Here is a 20103-nt window from a genome sequence, read left to right on the forward strand (position 1 = left end):
CTAGTTTTTTGTATTTTTTAGTAGAGACGGGGTTTCACCATGTTAGCCAGGATGGTCTCGATCTCCTGACCTTGTGATCCGCCCGTCTCAGCCTCCCAAAGTGCTGGGATTGCAGGCTTGAGCCACCGCGCCCGGCAACTTCTCTAGTTTTTAAAATGCTCCACATGATTCTGATGTGTGGCCAGATTTGAAATCTACTGGTTTAGATTTTGTCCCTAAGATATAAGAACTTAGGCTAGAGCTGCCGATACAACAGGAATGGAATGTTCTTTTTCATCTCCTGCAAATATTTTTAAAGTACTTATTTATTACATGTCAGACACCATGCTGGAGACTCAGTTTAAACCCATTTTGAGATGTAATATTATTGCAAGTCAGAGTACCACGGTAAAAAATGAGAACTGTGAATGTGAAGTTTTCAGGGGTCAGACATGGTAGTGTGGGCATAAAAACCAGAACTGTATATTATTAGGCTGAGAAAAATGTTAACTGTCAATTTTATTTCATTCTTGCATACTCCTGGTAATGTTCTTATTCAGAGTCCAGTTTAAAATTTAGGTATTTGTTTTGAAGATGATGAATCCCAACATGATAACTATGGCTGAAAAGGGATTTTTCAAAAGCAGACTTTGTGACACGAAAACAGGCAAATTTGGTACAAGTAAAGTAGTATAATCCAAATTTATTATATCTAAGAAGCATCATGGGCTGTAACTAGAATCAAAGGTTAATAACATTTTATGCACTTATTCTACAAACATTTACTGAGCATATTAGGTGCTGGGAATGTGACAGTGAACAAAAAACACAAGTAAGAGTGTGCAAAGAATGATCAAAATATCAACTAGCAAGAACATGGAAGAGCTGCCGGGACCAAGAGGAAATGACTAGTTCTAAAGATGTGTGGATTTCACAGCCTGGTCTCTGGTTTTGAGCCTGATTGCAATTTGGCCTGACTCCTGGCTTAGGAAATGGTAATCCCTAATAAGACAGGGACGATACTGATGTAGAACTTGACATAAGATCTCTATTTTCTTGAAAAGAGCACAAGGTTTGTTTTAAGTCCTGAAGTAGCTCAATCTCTTCCTTCAACTGCTGCCGCCTTTGTTGAGATGCATGAATTTTTTTCTCTACTGCTATGAAAAGAATAAAAAAAAGATTTCAGATTATTCAGTAGTTTTATTAGAAATAATGTACCGTTTCTAGCCCCTTTCACTTGCAACTACAGATACACAATCCTCATGCCTCCGAGGAAAAGGATCCAGAGCGTTATGGGCAGGAGCTGGTTTCTTTATGCCTTCACTTCCTCCTTCTAATTCAGGACAGAATTCTAACATTTATACACAAAGCTGCCCAGTAAACCCTTAAGATTTTGTGCACATTTATAGCAGAACAAGTCCCTTGGTATATATTTGAAAACTTGAAAATAGTGACTGTATAACCTTCATGCTATACTATATCCATTTATTGAGATATGATAATTGGAGAATGTGGCTAGAATACCAAGGTTAAGGACAAATCCCTCCTAAAAATGTGTCCAATTTTTAATGTTACATAAAAGCTTTAGGTTTCATTTAGAAACAGGAAGGCTTTTAATTGTGGAAACTTAGAAAAGCTTAGGAGGAAGATACTTAGGCTTTATAAATAACAAATAGTAGTCAATGGCAATGTAATTTTTAAAAGCCTCAGAATCAAACAGTTAAAACACACACATACACAACTTTTATTCAGAATAACTGCATTCCTATAGTTAATTTAAAATATTAGTAAGGCTAAATTAAGCAAGTTTTTATCAACCAGGATGGTGAAACCCGCCTTTTAAATTGAATCTCATGCAGTTCCAAGTAGTGGCACCCTCCAATACTACATTATAATATATGTACTCCCACCTAACCCATCCAAGTAGTGATGTGTCACATGTGCCCTTACATGAAAGAAACACACACGGAAGTCCCCTACAAAATAACTCTTTTTAGAAAAAGATATTTAAAGCTGCTTTAAAAAAATATGGATACTGCCATATAGTAGCAGACATCCTCAAAAGACTATTAAAACAGACATTATTTTTGGTAGAGTTTTCAAATATTTTTCCTGCTGGTTATAAATGTAGTAAAAAATTCAAACAGAAATGTATAATATAGAAAGCCAAAATGAGAAAGGTTGGCCGTGTTGAGACAGGGATATGAACTAATGATTTCTTCCCAGGGAAATTGTATTGTCTTCCTACCATATGCTGGAGAGACAGATACATCTGTGGAAACGCAGAGTGTGGAGGGCACTCTGTTGTGCAACTTCAGGGGGAGCCATCCACACCAATGCTGTGTGACTCTGTGCACGGTCTGCCCAGCCATGGGTGGCAGCCTTGATAGAGAAGTCAGACCGGACTCAGAAACAAGTGGAGGTGTAGCCTGTCTTGAGGGCATCTTAATGCTGAAAGGAGGACTCACTCAATAAATGGTTGATATTTAATAGGAAGGTTAAATCTCCCTCCTCCAAACCAAACCAGATTTTCTACTGCAAACATTTCTTGGCTATTCTGGCTTGCTCTTTTTTTTTTTTTTTTTCTGATGAACTTTAAATCAGTTGCAACCCTCCCTGATAAGAAATTAAATTAGATTTGAAGATTAATATTGGGAGAATTGAAATTTTGACCTATCCCACCAAGCGAGAGGGAGGCAAGTGGAGGGATGGTTTATCATAGCCTCGCCACGCAACAGCAGAGAAGCCACAGGAAGCTTCACTAGCTCCTGCCTGGGCTACACACAGGCCAAAATATGCTCCAATTTTGGAATCAATTTTTTGTTGTCTCTACTTTTTTAATGAGTTTTTCTCATTACAAAAGTGTTTGTGTGTATATAGAAAATCTGGAAAATATAGCACTAAAAGAACAGACAAAAATCACTATAATCCAACTACCTACAACCAACCACTCTCTCCACCAGGTGCAGCTTTTGTCTGTGCACATGTACCTGTACATTTTTTTCCTCCGTGTGGGCAGGGGTCATACTGTTTTTGTAATTGGCTTTTCTCATTTAAGAAAACAATGAACATTCTTCTAAAATATTTTTATCACCTGTATAGTATATTGTTTCAATATGGTGATAAATATTTCTTGACTATGCTGCTCAGATATTATATAACTCATGTACCTGCTTGAAAATTTACAAATGTGTCTTCAAACAATCTGCAGTCAAAAAGTGCACTCCCGATTTCTTCATAGTCTGGAGGGAGAAAAACATTTTCAATATTAAACAGTTTGTATAGGCAGAAACTCCTCCATTTATATGTAATCCAAAACAGGGGAAAGGAAAGAGAGCAGTCATCTGCCATGGAACTTTAATGTTAGACAGCAGCAGCAGCAGCAGCAGCACAGGGAAGCTGTCAGAAATGTAATTCTTGGCTCTTTTCTCTTCTCCTCTTCCTCTTCCCCCTCCTCTCCCCTCCCCTCCCCTCTCCTCTCCTGTCTTCTTTTCTTTACTTTTTTTGAGATAGAATCTCACCCTGTTGCCCAGACTGGAGTGCAGTGGTGCGATCTTGGCTCACTGCAACCTCTGCCTCCTGGGTTGAAGCAATTCACCTGCCTCAGCCTCCCATGTAGTTGGGATTGCAGGCGCGCACCACCATGCCCGGCTACTTTTTGTATTTTTAGTAGAGACGGGGTTTCGCCATGTTGGCCAGGCTGGTCTTGAACTGCTGACCTCAGATGATCTGCCCACCTTGGGATCCCAAAGTGCTGGGATTACAGGCGTGAGCCACTGCACCTGGCCCCCAATTCTTGGTATTTGTACCAAATCAGAATCTCTGGGGGATAGGCCCAGCTATCTGTGTCCTCACAAGCCCTACAGGTGATTCTCAGACACACTGTTTGGGAAGTGCTTGGTCTAGAGGAAATAAATGAATAAAATAATATAATAAATGAGCTTTTGCAAATGTTTATTATCTCACTTTTTGGCTTTGCCCTATAAAAAATAATCCCATTCAAATACACATTTTTTTATATTGTTGCCTACAATATAAGCTGTCCAGCTTGTCCTTGTAAAATAACTATATTTATAATAAAGATTTTAAACTCATGGGATATAAGTTATAAGAAAGCTAAGTAAGGCTGGGCGCAGTGACTTACGCCTGTAATCCCCGCACTTTGGGAGGCCAGGGTGGGCAGATCACTTGAGGTCAGGAGTTCAAGACCAGCCTGGCCAATGTGGTGAAACTCCGTCTCTACTAAAAATAAAAAAACTAGCCAGGCGTGGTGGCACATGCCTGTAATCCCAGCTACTCCAGAGACGGAGGCAAGAGAATCACTTAAACCCTGGAGGCAGAGGTTGCAATGAGCTGAGATCACGCCACTGCACTTCAGCCTGGGAAAGACAGCGAGACTCTGCTTCAAAAAAAAAAAAAAAAAAAAAAAGCTAAGTACCTATATACCTGCACATACAAATGGAACTTTGGCTTCCCAAAGAGCTCTTTAAGAAAGAAACTTATTTAACAAAGTTCATCTCTAAACCAAACATCAATCAAAACATTAAAATTCGTTCTTCTATACTTTAAAGTTTGGGTTAACATTATTTAAAAAAAGACACTTGGCTTATTAAGGAATAGAATTTGAGTCAAATCAAAACTAACATAATACTGTTCTCAGATCTTAGCAACAGGAGTGCAGGGCAGTGGCAGGGGAGCATATGTGACTGAATCTGTCTCTGAATGGCATGTTCTGTTAGTGGCCAACCTGTAAGACACCTCTGGAAAATGTACCACAACTCTCGGGGCATCAGGTTACTTTTGACTAAATTACTGAGTTTGTAAATTACCCACATCCTGTTGATTTATGAAGCACAGTAGATCTGGTACAATGATTTTATTAAAGAACGAGGTAAAGGGCCAGGTGCGGTGGCTCACGCCTATAATCCTAGCACTTTGGGGAGCCAAGGTGGGTGAATCCTCTGAGGTCAGGAGTTCAAGACCAGCCTGGCCAACATGGTGAAACCCTGTCTCTACTAAAAATACAGAAAATTAACTGGGCATAGTGGCGTGTGCCTGTAATCCCAGCTACTCAGGAGGCTGAGACAGGAGAATTGCTTGAACCCGGGAGGCAGAGGCTGCAGCGAGCTGAGATCCCACCACTGCACTCTAGCCTGGGCAACAAGGGTGAAACTCTGTCTCACAAAAAAAAAAATAAAATAAAATAAAATAAAATAAAATAAAGAATGAGGTAAAGAAGAAGAAAAAAGTAGTATAGGAAGAAAATGGGCCTTTTTTTTTTTTTCTTGGGTTTGTTTTGTTTTACATCTAGGTCTGGGAGAAGTCTCTATACTTAGAAATATTGCTATTCATCAGTACCTGATTCTGAAGTAGTCTCATCCATGAGTTTTTCTGGAATTGAATGAACTTTGTCTAATATTTCTTCAAGTAAGTAATTAAGAAGTCCTGCTTCCTTGCATTTCTTAAGAAAAGGAACTTTCACAGTTGCATCTAAGAGTAAGACAAACATTTGAGAAGGAAATAGTCTTGGGGCAGCTAATCATAAATTATTTTATGCTTATTTCTTCAGACCTTGCCTAGTGGTGGATGACATACTTAGTAAAATAATACAGCACCTTCACCGTTTCTATTAATTATAATTTTATCATATCTCATTTTTTTTGGCCAGCTGAAACAATGAATGAAATGTTACAAAAAGTAAAAGTGAAAATTTCTCTGCTTACAATAACTATATGAGTTAAGAGGATTTTTTAAACATATAAAAACTGTAATTTTTAAAATTTCAATACCTTTTGGGGAACAGGTAGTTTCGGGTTACATGGATAAGTTCTTCAGTGGTGATTTCTGAGATGTTGGTGCACCTGTCACCCGAGCAGTGTACACTGTTCCCGATATGTAGTTGAATTAAGGGATTTTAAAAGATTACCCTTAAATATTTGACATAACAGCCCCTGTCACTTTTTGTCACAGTTTGTATGTGTTGTTAGTGGAATGTCTATTTCTTTAAAGAACAGAGAACTACAGTTACGGGGGTCACAGTGTGAGGGGTGACATATCACTGGATTCTGAGCTCAGGCAAGCCTGTCTGTGTCTTTATTAAGAGGTCTGTCTTTTCTTAATACTGAAGACAACGGACCATTCCAACCTAAGTTATCTTGATATGCTGGGATTACAATAAAGTGGATAGTTACGATAAAGACTTATACTCATTAATTACTACAAGCCTAGAAGAATAAAGATTTAGGCGGGATACCAAGTTTGAAACACGTGGGTTGACATTTTTGTAAGTATTGTAGGCCATATTTGTCACAGACAACACTTAGTGCAAACCTGTGTGTCTACCATGCTCTTCTTTCACTTGTCTTACGAATGTATTACATTTCATTGTTTCGGGTGACTAGAAGGAGAGAAAATCAAGATTGCATTACATTGATTTTAATATTGCATAAAATGAAAACCAGTCTTTTGCTGTGCATAACTAAATGATACGCCTACAGTAAAAATCATGCCCTGGCTGGGCGCGGTGGCTCACACCTATAATCTCAGCATTTTGGGAGGACGAGGTGGGCGGATCACAAGGTCAGGAGTTCGAGACCAGCCTGGACAACATGGTGAAACCCTGTCTCTACTAAAAATACAAAAATTAGGCAGGCGTGGTGGTGCACGCCTGTAATCCCAGCTACTCAGGAGGTTGAGGCAGGAGAATTGCTTGAATCCAGGAGGCAGAGGTTGCAGTGAGCCAAGATCGCACCATTGCACTCCAGCCTGGGTGAAAGAGCAAAACTCTGTCTCAAAAACAACAACAACAACAACAACAACAAAACGCCCCATATTCATATTTAGATGTAAACAGCAAATGTATTTTTGTTTTGTATTATAAAACATCAAGAGGTGTTTGACAAGCACCCCTTGTATAAACAGGAGGAGGTGAAGGTTGCTGGCTCATATGAATTTAGCTTATATGTGCTGATGTATAAAAACTTTCAAATCCCCAAAATACTTTCATACGTTTTATACATAATAATCCAGAAGTTTATAAGAGCTACAAATGTGGTCAGGTGTGGGCCATGCAGCTGGGAAATACTTGGTTCCATAAGGATGTTTGACTGCACCCTCTGCCCATTTTAACTGTAAGCACCTGTGGGGTCAGATGCTCTCACTAGTTTGGTGCCAGGGAATTTATAGGAGCTCAGAGAATGTCACCTCCTGAAGATTATGTGCTTGGAACTTCCAGCTTCATTTTCATGCTCATCTCATTGTGATACTATCATCTAGGAATTATCTAAGAGCTTCCCGACTATGGGATTCTTCCTAAAAAGGCAGCCTCAGGAGCAGCCTTAGCTGAGAACACAAATGAAGAATGTTCTACAAAGGCTGTCTGTTCGGATGATTTGGAAAGTACATTTCACCTGACATTCAGACTGGTTTAAATAAGGACTCTGTATGAAGAAATGCAAAGCTATAAAAACTAAGTCAGATCACCTGTATATGATTGCCTGAGAGGTGTTTCTTCCTTCCTCTTTTTCTTTTCACTCCTGAAAACTTAGCTAAAAATAGAAACCATTTAAAAATTAGAATCCATAAAGGAAAAGATTACTGTTGGACTACATGAAATATAGAACTCTTATGCCAAAAGTTTTTACAAAGTCAAAAGATATGGCAAACTAAGTGTGTGCAGCACTTATGATAAAGGGTTAATTAAAAAAATATTATAAGTTTAATGCAAAACAGGTAAATTGAGTAGAAAAATGGGCACATGGGGAACTCTCTGGGGAGAGGGTGCATTGAATAGAAAAATGAACAAATTGGGACATAGGAAAACAAATATAATTGGTGAAAAGATATGGGAATGCACTCAATTTCACTCATAAGTGAAGATATTCAAAGTAAAACAGACTAATAAAGATGAAGATATTTAATAGATGACATTTGCAAAGATTTGGTTAAGTGTGTATTGCTGATGCTTTTCCGTCAGTAAACACTGATTTAAAGCAGAATTTGTAATAGCACTTCCTGCTGAGTTAAAAGGGTAATGACTGAAAAATGACTGTAGAGGTGCTATTTGCAGAGTGTTGTTTATCACCATAAAATGCAGTTGGCATGACGCAGAACTAAGTCTTCCAACGAGGTCCTGACTCCAGTTCACAGTGAACATTGCAGATTTAGTGCTGCTAAGACACTGCTGTTCCACTCATGAATGAAAGTATACCCCATAACTCCAGTTAGCCAGTTCTAATTAAGCCAGTCTGCCTTAATTAGAACTGAAATGCTAACCATGCATCCTTAGGGAATTTTCACTCAGGGAAGGTGTAGCACTTTTTAAATTTTATCTACTGAAAATTCTTATGGAAGAGAAGCAGTCCCAAAAGTCAAGGCTTTTTCCCATGTCTTAGTTTGGTTCTGTGAGTGTAGGGAGAATGAAAGATACCAGCGAATGGTTCAAAGAGAATAGGTCTTGTTCATAAAGAAGAAAAAATTAGTTAGTTATATCACATAGTACACAAATAAGTTGTCAATTTTCTAGATATGTAAAATTTTAACTCAAGTATTTATATTTTAATTCAATGAAGCTAGAAAATTGGACTATTCCTTATATTACCTAAATGTTTACCTTTCTTTAAAACTCACAGTGCTAAATTTTAGGAACTTACCACTTTGAGCGCTGTTCGGGAATTGAGCATGTTGTTGGCAAAGCAGTCTGAAATATTTAATTTCAAAGAATTGTAAAATATTTTTATTTATAGTTTTCAAATATCATGTCTATTTTTGTGATTAAAAACATACTACCCTACTTTTCATGATGGTGTCACACTAAAGTTTTTTTTTTTTTTAAACTGTTTAAACCTGTGTAAAATTAGTGACCCCCCACTGAGTACAGACGGGAGGCCCAGTTAGCTGTCTTTTATGCCCTCAGGGACTTAGGAAGATGATTATGTTCTTTCAGGGAATGAGTACTGATGAAGTATTATGAACAATACTAGTTCATATACAGTGGTCAGTGGGATTTTAATGTATAAAGAGACCTAAAGACATGCAGATTTCCATCTGACGTACAAGATTCTGCTGGTTTTCAACAATAAATAGCACAAAATTGCATGCATTAATTTGAGGAAAAAGTAGTTTTCAATGAAAACAGATATTTGCCCCAGATCTTAGATTTGACCTACAAAGGGCCTAGAACTGATTAGTATCTTCCAAGAGAAAGCAGCAGCATAGCAGGCTACGATGAAGAAATGAAGTGAGGCCGGGCGCAGTGGCTCATGCCTGTAATCCCAGCACTTTGGGAGGCTGAGGCGAGCGGGTCACGAGGTCAAGAAATCGAGACCTTCCTGGCCAACATGGTGAAACCCCATCTCTACTAAAAATACAAAAATTAGCTGGGCGTGGTGGCACATGCTGGTAGTCCCAGCTACTCGGGAGACTGAGGCAGGAGAATCACTTGAACCTGGGAGACTGGAGGTTGCAATGAGCTGAGATTGCACCATTGCACTCCAGCCTGGCCACAGAAGACTCCGTCTTTTAAAAAAACAAAAAAGAAATGAAGTGAATCGTTTTATAGAGCTGCTCAGGCTGCTTTCTTTCTAACCTTTCCTCCTCCTCGGCACTCAGCTTCATCTCCCTTCCTCTCCAGATGGCGTGGACTCTCAGGAAGCAGTGGCCTCCTCGCCTAGGGGAATGCCGTTTCTTCCCATCTTATACCACTTCCCACCTCCTCCATGCAGCCTTCCCAGCAACACTGAAACAAAGTTAATCTCCTCCCACTTTGATTCTGGTATCTCTGAGCACTTTCACTTCCCAAGTACTTAAATTTTTTCAAACATATAAAACAGTGTCGAAAATATCAGGATGAACCCCCATGTTCCCATCCATTCCACAGTGTCAACAATTCTCAACTCAATGCCAGGCTCCCTTCATGTAACCCCTCCTTCTCTGGTTATCCCATGTGCTTCTGTTTGCATTGACCCTTCTTCTGGGCTTCTCACCAGGTGATAAGTTCTCTGAGGTTCAATCTATATTTTATTCTTCTTTGTATCTCGTAGCACCTAGCAAGGTGCCTCATGTATGATAAGCATGAAGGTTTAAATTCAGTTTAAAAATGCATAAAAATTCACCTGTTCCTTGAAAAAACAATGCAAGAAGACTATTTTATTGAGTCCCTATTTGTTCTTCTAATGGGTTTTTCAAACTTTAAGCTATAGCAGGGACTTCATTCCTTTTTGTTTGATCTTGTGTTTAAGGTCATTTTAAAGGTCATACCAAAACGAGTTCTTTGGGAAGGTAAATAATAAAAATGAAACTCTGAGACTATAACAACCTGCGAGTTTCTTAGAAAATCAAATATAAAAAGAAGTGCAGTATGAAATTTACATATTTACACATTTCATGCCTGATTAGCAACAAAATACTTATGGAACTTGCTCAAAATTACATTTAAAATTGTTTAGCAAGCTTCTTTCACTGGTAGGCATCCCTCGTGTTTTAGAATATTATAGCCCCCATACCTGAAGACAACATGGTGGCAAAGAGTGAGGACTCGGAAGTCCTGCAGCCCAGCTCTGCCACTGACTAGCTGTGTAACCTGGGGACAACTCACTGAGTGTCTCAAGGCCCCAGTTTCCTCCTCTGGAAAGTGAAGATAATAGTATATATCTCAGTTGACTATTATGAGGATTAAATGAGTTAACATTTGTAAAGCACTTAGAACTGTGCTTGGCATAAAGCAAGTGGTTATTAAAGAAATAAATAAAATAGTGCCTGGAACACTATGGGAAAATTGGGAATATACGCCCACCGGCAGGAAAAAACAGCAGCCTCTGAATGGAATTTAAAAAAATCATCCTAAGAATGTAACATAGCTCACAAAAATCACATTTAAAAAAATCATGCTCTCCTAACATTGAGCTCATTATTCAAGATATTGTGACTAAAATTTTATATATATATATAAAATTTCACTGAAATTCAAAATTCACGTAACCCCTGGGCATCCCGCAAACTGGCTATGTTCTCATTTCAAAACCATTTACATAAAATTAATCTTTATTTATTAAAAAAAAATAGACTTTTTTTTAAAAAAAGTCTCCTTGTCTTAATCTAATCATTCCTTATCCCAATCCCCCAAATGTGGTTTTAAAAATGTTTTATTAAATACTTATAAATTCCTCGAACTCCATCAGACTGTGGAACTGCGTCGTCCTTCTTGGCACAGAAAAAGTGGTAATTCTTGTTACAGGTTTTTAAATCACATCCCACGGTGGCTCCTCTTTTATGACAAAATTTACATTTCTACAGAAGAATAGATTTTACTGAGTAAGTACCTGTTTGTTGTTATTTGTTAAAATTCAAAGATATCATTACATGTTATTTAAGTTCCAGGAGCCCTGCATTTTATCCTGGCATCATGAGCAAGGTTCCATCCTGTTACAAACATTAGAGGGTACAGTACTTACATCTGGCTGCTCATTTGGGAATTTTGGCAAAACCTCAGCTAACTGGAATGCTTGGACAGACAGTTTTGTAATGATCTGATTAAAAGCAGAAAATGCTTTTTGTTTCAAAAAAACAATCTCTCTATTTTAAAAATAATTTTCTAAAAAGCAGAGCAGGCAAACTTGTCCAGCTCCAGGCAAGGGGCCCCACTAGGGGGCCCTTTGAGACAGGCGAGAGTGGCCGCTGGCTGTGCCACTAAGAGTGGTGTGATTTCTCTTTCGGACTTAGACCCTGCCGTGGGTGATAATGTCTGTCTTACAGAGTTGCTATTGAGGATAATGTGAGATAAAGTAAGGGAAACCTCCTTGGAATCTAGGTAGTAGGGCCAAACATTTAAAAAAATTCTACAACTCTATTAACAGTTTTTTCTTAGTTCAATTTATTTGCTCCCTGCCTTGTATCTATTTATCTATCTGGTATTTTATATGTGAGAGTGGTGTCATGATGGCTAGGCAGCGTGTGGCCACAGCAGCCTCACTGGTTTAGGGGAATCCAGCCAGGACCAAGGCTGATCCGCGTGATACTCTGGCTGAATGACGTGGGGGCCCAGTGAACTCGCCTTGCAGAACAGGAGGTCACTCACACCATAGCCCAGGGTCGGCACAAGCAAGCACAGAAACAGTTAAAGGAAATTCAAATATAGGCAAGAAATAAGGTTATGATAAAGGTGGAAATTCAAATCAGAGCATACAAGAACGATCATTTAATTTGGGAGGAGGGTAACTGGCTATGTATATAGGAAAAAATAAAGTTAGATCCCTACCTCACAATATACTCCCGAATAAGTTGCACATGGATTAAAGCTCTAACTAGATAATGTTAAACAAAAAACTCTTAAAGATTAGGAAATATAGAAGAAAGAAAAAAAGCATAGTATGGAGGCAAGGAAGGCTGTCTAAGGCAGGAAGAAAACCCAGAAGCCACAAATGAAAACTCTTGACAGGCTAGGCGTGGTGGCCCATACCTGTAATCCTAGTACTTTGGGAGGCTGAGGCAGGAGGATTGCTTGAGCCCAGGAGTTCGAGACCAGCTTGGGCAACACAGTGAGACCTAATCTCTACAAAAAAAACTTTAAAAGTCAGCTGGGCATAGTGGCACACTCCTGTAGTCCCAGCTATGTGGGAGGCTGAGGCCAGAAGATAGCTTGGGCCCGGGAAATCAAGGCTGTGGTGAGCTGTGATTGCACCACTGTACTCCAGCCTGGGCGACAGAAGGACTGACAAAGCCTACTATACAAAAATTTTAAACTTCCATTTTTATAGTGAGGGCATTAAAAAATACTTGAAAGACAAGGAAAAGATGGAAAGAAAAATGTTTGTAATATACTAAATAAAGTTTTCAGATTCTGAAAACCTGCAGAAAAATGGTAACTGGCAAATTACAGAAGAAAAAACACAAATGGCTAATGAACATTTATTCATTTAAAAATACATGAGTATATAGTATTTATTTAGTATGCAGTAGCTATGATGTGGCAGGCACGGTTTTAGGATAAGGGAAAACAGTAGTGGACAAAGCAGAGAAGATGCCTGTCCACGTGAGGCTTACATTCTATCGGAGACAAGGTACAATGATCAAATAAAGCAAAGTTTAAAACATCTCACAAAGTTATATACACATTATATTGAATTAAAATAGGGTGAAGTGACAGTGTCACTGGGTCCCTACTTCAGATTGGGCAGTCAGTAAAATGTGTCACCTCTAAGGAGGTGATATGGAAGCTGAGATCTGAATAATAATAAGAGCTCCCAGATGCAAAAAGGAGGAGGAAAGACATTCTAAGCAGAGGGCCTTGGGTCTTGGCCACAAGAATGAGCTTCCCCACTGGCAAGCTACAGCAAGGACAAGACAGATGGCCAGTGCTGTTGGAGCAGCGAAGTGGGCACGACGAAGCCTTGGGATGATCAAAGGGGTAAGTAAGAGCTGGATCAAGTGGGACTTACACGCCAGAGTAAGGAGTTGGGTTTTATCTTTGTGCAAGGGGAACATAAACTGATTAACATTTTTGAAAGATCACTCGGGCTGCTGGGCTGCTGCTGGACGGAGAACAAAGGGCTGGGGTAGGGATGGCAGGAGAGACAGTGGGGTGAGGGTCAGTACTAGCTTTAGAGAACAAGATGGGTGACTTCACTATGGTGGATTACTGACGCTGAGAGAAGTGGGCAGATGAATGCAAGATGCATCTAGGAGTTTGTGCCCATGGGCTTGATGTTGGGCTGGGAGGTTGACGAGGAAAAGAGAGTCCTTAGACTTCTGGCTTGGGCAAATGGATAATGATGGTGCTGTTTACTGTGATGAAGAATGAACAGATTTAGATGGGGAGTGTGTGTGTGTGTGTGTGTGTGTGTGTGTGTGTAGGAGATGGAACTGTATTTTTTTGGCCACTTTACTCTGAAATGCTATTGGATGCTCATGTGGCTGTGTCAGATTGGTAGTCCGAATCCTAGGGAGGAGCCTGCTTGCTGAGGGCCCCTGCTGCTCACCCTCGAGGCACTTGCCCAGCTGTACTGAAACCACCACAGCACTGGCCTGTTCCCACGACGGGTGTGTGCCATGTATCTGCCCACATAGTCCAAGGGTTCCATAAATGCTGTGAGTGGGTAACTATTACTTCAGGTGACTTTCCTCTCTTCTCTCCTTTATCCTCTACTTCCAACCCATCCCAAAGCCTTCCCAGTAGGGAAGTCTGCATCCCAAGATCTGCAGAAACCCTCAGGTACCTGCTTTCTGCCAAATATTATGCCTCCAGTCAACTGCCCTCATTTCTCAGCCTGAGTCTCTTCATGACTGGATGGCCACTAGAATTTCACACAGATTTCTTTAACTCTATGTCTCCCCACTCAAATCCAATTAGTGAAGAGCAACAAAAATATTCTAGTTGAGGTTTGTCTGCTACTTTCTAATTAGAGGGGCTCCCTGTTCACCCATCTCATCACACCCAAAATCCTAGGGACATGGCACTGTGAGCACTAATGATGTCAGCAGCTAGTCTTGCCAAGTATTTATTAGTATAGGGTACACATTGAGAGCAGGATCCACACACTCTTTCTTTTTTTTTTTTTTTTTTTTTTAATTTGAGACAGAGTCTCACTCTGTTGCCCAGGTTGGAGTACAGTGGTGAGCTCATAGCTCACTGCAGCCTCGACTTTCCAGGCTCACGCAATCCTCCTACCTCAGCCTCCTAAGTAGCCGGGACTACAGGTATATGCCAATGTGTTGGGCTAATTTTTTTTTTTTTTTGGTAAAGACAGGGTCCCACTATGTTGCCCAGGTTGGTCTCAAATTCCTGGGCTCAAGCAGTCCTCCTGCCTTGGCTTCCCGAAGTGCTGGGATTAGAGGCATGCACCACCATGCCTGGGCCACACACAGTCCATTTTTATGACTTGTTTCAGGACCTACTACAGTATTGTGTACACTGCCTAAGACAGCATAATTTGCAGAATTCCATCTGGACTGTTCCCTTTCACCCTGAACTTTCCATTTCTTCGATTTACAAAATGGGCATCGTTTTACCTATAGCTGGGAGTTTACCTAGAACAGTGTATGTAACACACCTACCACAGGATGCTGCTGATGCTGATGCCTTGCAAAGACTAACTGTTTGTCCCCAGTCGTTAACCCTGTGGTTGTAGTCAGAGTGTGAGGTGCTCACACTTGCTGTCCTGCTTACTAAGATGTGAAGGGTCCTTGAGAGGAAGTCACTGCAATAAGCCCAGTGGAATGACTTCTCAGCATTTCTTCCTTCCTGAAGAGCCCCCTTATGACCCATGGGGAGCTGACCCCAGCTCCCAGGGTAGACCCTGATTAGTTATGGCCACCCCCAGCAGTTGGTGCAGAAAGAGGGGTGTAACCTAATTAAACTTTTAGAAGGGGGCTTATTCCATGTGTAGGGATGACCTTTCTCTTTCACTGGATATGAACAAGAAAGCCTGATGCTTCAGTTGCTGCCTGCGGCCACCCTATGACCACAAGGAGACCAGCTGATGTTGGGGACAGGAGGCCAGAGAGGAAGAATCTGGGCCCCTGATGACATCAAGCCACTGAATCAACCAGCTTGGAAAGCAGGTGTTTTCTCTGATCAAGTGAAAAAGTAAGCATCCTCTTTGTAAAAGTCTGTTTAACTTGAGCTTACTTCTACTTACAGCAAAAGCATTCTAACTCAGATCACTTTACTGGTGAAGTACATGGTAGTTTAGTTTAAAATATTAAATGTTGGACGGGCGTGGTGGCTCACGCCTGTAATCCCAGCACTTTGGGAGGCCAAGGCGGGCAGATCACCTGAGGTCAGGAGTTCGAGACCGGCCTGGCCAACATGGTGAAACCCTGTCTCTACTAAAAATATGAAAATTTACCGAGCATGGTGGCCTATGCCTGTAATCCCAGCTACTCGGGAGGCTGAGGCAGGAGAATTGCTTGAACCCAGGAGGTGGAGGTTGCAGTGAGCTGAGACCATGTCACTGCACTCTAGCCTGGGCAACAAGAGCAAAACTCTGTCTCAAAATAAATAAATAAATAATTAATTAAATGTTAAGTTGAATTGAGGTTTCCAATACAGTTCCTACTTCTTTCAGCTCTCCAAGAAGATTCTCTATCCCTAGTTTATCAGTCAAATAGACTTCCTTTGGAATGCATCCCCTGAGGCTCTGTTCATCCAGTATAAGAAATAACATCATTTACACTTACCAACTTCCTTCCTCTCTGGATTTCTTTCTTTACTGATTCCACATCAAAACTTCTATCAAGATTAAGTGGATCATGATCCTCACATTCCACAAGTCCTGAAGAATACAGCTGCAGATTGGAAAAAAAAATCCAGAGTATGCACAAAGTAATATTGAAAGCTACATATCAGAAAATCATACCAAAAGTGGAAAATCAAACCAGGAGTGGGAAATGGACTGGGGGTAAAACAGTGGCAACCTTTGGGAATGGATGAACAGACCATAAGCCATCCCATTTCTCTGGGAACGACCCTGGTTTCCAGGCATGTTTTATACTCTGTAATCCTGACCTCTAATAACTCATTGACCTGGGTGGAACCCTGATGCCAAGCTAGGTCAGTCCAATCCCCTATCCTAAAAGTGTGAAATGGGCTTTGAGGAATAGTTGAAGCCACGTGGTCAGAGCAAGTCAGTCTGCAAAGAAAGAAAAACAAGGGCTAGAAAGAGGACATTCTAGGTTCCCAATGGCTTTCTAGCTGTTTCTTACACCCACCGGCATGCCTGCCTTTAGGAAACATGAAATGCTCCCAAAACCTTATTATAAATCCCCTTTTATGTTTAGACCAGCTCCAGTCTCTATGTGCTACTTGAAACCAAAAGAATCCAAATCTGAATTGAAGATCAATATTTCACATTTTATAATCAAATAACAAAAGGGCATGAAAAACCTAAGAGTAAATTTTGGTGACATTGGCATAGGCAAAGATTTCATATAAAAATCAGAAAGCATAAAGAAAAAGTAAGTTGGATTATATCAAAATTAAAATTGTCTTTGAAAGACATTGCTAAGAAAACAAAAAGGCAAGCCAGAGACTGGGAGAAAATATTCACAATACATATCTCTGACAAAAGACTTGGATCCAGAATTTAGAAAACACTTACAACTCAAGAATAAGAAAATTCAATTAAAAGTGGGCACAAAATGTGAATAGATGCTTCATGAAAGAAGGTTTATGAATGGCAAATGAGCACATGAGAAGATGCTCAGTCTCATTAACCCTCAGGCATATTAAAGCCATAGTGAGATGCAATACACATCTACTGGACTGCCTAAAATAACAAGACCCACTGTTGATGAGGATGTGGAGCAAATGAAATTCTTACATATTATTGGTAGAAATGTAAAATAATGCAATCACTTTTAAAGTTAAACATACACTCAGTTTATGACTCAGTAATTCTAGTTCTAGCTGTTTACCCAAAAGAAACATAATCAAACAAGAAAAACAGATTGAGTGCCCCAAATTAAAGGTAAATAAATAAAATTGTCCTTATTTAAAGATGAGGATTGTCCACATACAATATATCCAGGTAAATCTAGAGACTTTTTAGAACTAACAAGACTTTGGTAAGGTTGCTGGATGAGATCAATAAATAAAAATCAATAGTGTTCATATATACTGATAATAGCTCATTTAAAAAGGTTTTAGAAAAAAGTAACAAAACAAAAAACAAGCCCAGGAATATGCCTAACCCCAAGATCTATACCTCTACAGATAAAAGTTACTGAATAGCTGGGTGCGGTGGCTCACACCTGTAATCCCAGCACTTTGGGAGGCCAAAGCAGACGGATCACCTGAGGTCAGGAGTTCGAGACCAGTCAGGCCAACATGGTGAAACCTCATCTCTACTGAAAATACAAAAAATTAGCTGGGCATGGTGGCAGGGACCTGTAATCCCAGCTACTCTGGAGGCTGAGGCAGGAGAACTGCTTGAACCTGTGAGGTGGAGGGTGCAGTGAGGCGAGATCACGCCATTGCACTCCAGCCTGGGCAACAAAAGCAAAACTCCGTCTCAAAAAAAAAAAATTATTGAACAATTTTGAAATTATGAAAGACCTAAATAAAGACACAAAGACTCATATACAGATGCTCAGAACTGATCTTTATCATAAGAGCTCCAAACTGGAAATAACACGTCTACCAACAGATGAATGAATAAACAAATTGTGATATATGCATACCAATTAAGTACTATGAAGAATGATAAAGGAACAAGATACAGATACATGCGACATGGGTGAATCTAAAACAGTATGCTGAGCAAAGGAAGTGACACAAAAGAGGACAACGATAGGATTCCTTTCATATGAAATCTGAGAAAAGATAAGACAAATCGATAGGGAGTTGGGGTAGGAAGGAATTGATTGCACAGAGCATTGAGGAAACCCTTTGGGGTAATGGATATGTTTATATCTTGATGGTGGTAGTGGTTACATGGGTCTCATGTGGTTACATGTCTCAAAACTTTCTGAATTGGACACTTAAAATGGGTACATTTGATTTTATGTAAAATATGCCAATAAAGTTAACTAAAAAATAGTAGCAAATCAACATCAACAGTATATTAGAATAAAAAGATCACCGCTGGGAGCGGTGGCTCACGCCTGTAATCCCAACACTTTGGGAGGCTGAGACAGGAGAATCACTTGAGGCCAGGAGTTCAAGATGAGCCTGGATAACACAGTGGGACCCCCATCTCTACAAAAATAAAATAAAAAATTAGCTGGGTGTGGTGGTACATGCCTGTAGTCCTAGCTACTTAGGAAGCTGAGGTGGGAGGATTGCTTAAGCCCAGGAGTTCAAGGCTGCAGTGAGCTATGATTATACTCCATTCCAGCCTGGGGAGACCTTGTCTCAAATAAATAAGTAAAAATAAAACATCACCATTAAATGGTGTTAATCTAAGAATGGTTTCACAGCAGAAAAAATATATAAGTACAACACACATTACTAACAGAATGAAATGAAAAAACTTAAGACCTGAAAACCAAATGCAACCCCTGAGCGAAAATCTTTTGTTGTAAAAAATGTTATTAGGCCAGGTATGGTGGCTCACACGTGTAATCCCAGCATTTGGGAGGCTGAGGTGGGAGGACTGCTTGAGCCCAGGGGTTGGATACCAACCTGGGCAACATGGCAAAAAACCCATCTCTACAAATAGTACAAAAAAATTAGCTGGACACAGTGGCACATGCCTACAATCCCAGCTACTCTGGAAGCTGAGGTGGGAGAATCACTTGAGCCCAGGAGGTCAAAGTTGCAGTGAGGCATGATGGTGCCATTGTACTCCAGCCCTGGGCAACAGAGTGAGACCTCGTCTCAAAAAAAAAGCGCACACACACACACACGTGTTATTAGTACAACAGGTGAAACCTCAGTGGTTTGAGGAATAGATGGTAGTAGTATAACAAAATTTCCTGATTTTGACGTTTATATTGTTATAGTGTGAGAGAATGTCCTGTGTATTAGTCAGTTCTCATGCTGCTAATAAAGACATACCCAAGACTGGGTAGTTTATAAAGAAAAAGAGGTTTAATGAACTCACAATTCCACATGGCTGGGGAGGCCTCACAATTATGGCAGAAGGTAAGGGGGAGCAAAGCCATGTTTTACGTGGCAGCAGGCAAGAGAGATTTTTGGGGAACTCCTCTTTATAAAACCATCACATTTCCTGAGACTTATTCACTATCATGCGAATGGCATGGGAAAAACCCGCTCCCATGATGCACTTATCTCCACCTGGCTCCGCCCTTGACAAGTGGGGATTATTACAATTCAAGGTGAGATTTGGGTGGGGACATAGCCAAACCATATCACCTTATTTGTAGAAAATACATACTAAAGGCTGGGCACAGTGACTCATGCCTGTAATCCCAGCACTTTGGGAAGCCGAGGCGGGCAGATCACAAGGTCAGGAGATCAAGACCATCCTGGCTAACATGGTGAAACCCCATTTCTACTACAAATACAAAAAAATTAGCTGGGTGTGGTGGCACGCGCCTGTAATCCCAGATACTCGGGAGGCTGAGGCAGGAGAATCGCTTGAACCCCGGAGGCAGAGGTTGCAGTGAGCCAAGATCGCACCACTTCTCTCCAGCCTGGGGCGACACAGCAAGACTCCGTCTCAAAAA

The 20103-nt window shown here is 40.3% G+C and overlaps 1 protein-coding gene across 1 annotated transcript in view; it reads right to left on the minus strand.

Moving 5' to 3' along the window:
• Positions 1-662: 662 nt before the first annotated feature.
• SETDB2 (SET domain, bifurcated 2) overlaps positions 663-20103 on the minus strand; it is an 82920-nt gene continuing 63479 nt past the window's right edge. The window contains exons 16-23 of the mRNA XM_011988785.1: positions 16153-16260; positions 11132-11265; positions 8631-8677; positions 7462-7526; positions 6310-6376; positions 5338-5469; positions 3150-3221; positions 663-1136 (exon numbers count right to left, since the gene is read on the minus strand). Of these exons, the coding sequence (XP_011844175.1) occupies positions 982-1136; positions 3150-3221; positions 5338-5469; positions 6310-6376; positions 7462-7526; positions 8631-8677; positions 11132-11265; positions 16153-16260 (780 nt within the window). The 3' untranslated portion in view covers positions 663-981. The remainder of the gene's footprint in view (positions 1137-3149; positions 3222-5337; positions 5470-6309; positions 6377-7461; positions 7527-8630; positions 8678-11131; positions 11266-16152; positions 16261-20103) is intronic.

This window comes from Mandrillus leucophaeus, unplaced genomic scaffold, assembly GCF_000951045.1.
Source record: "Mandrillus leucophaeus isolate KB7577 unplaced genomic scaffold, Mleu.le_1.0 Scaffold338, whole genome shotgun sequence".
NCBI classification, from domain to species: Eukaryota; Metazoa; Chordata; class Mammalia; order Primates; family Cercopithecidae; genus Mandrillus; species Mandrillus leucophaeus.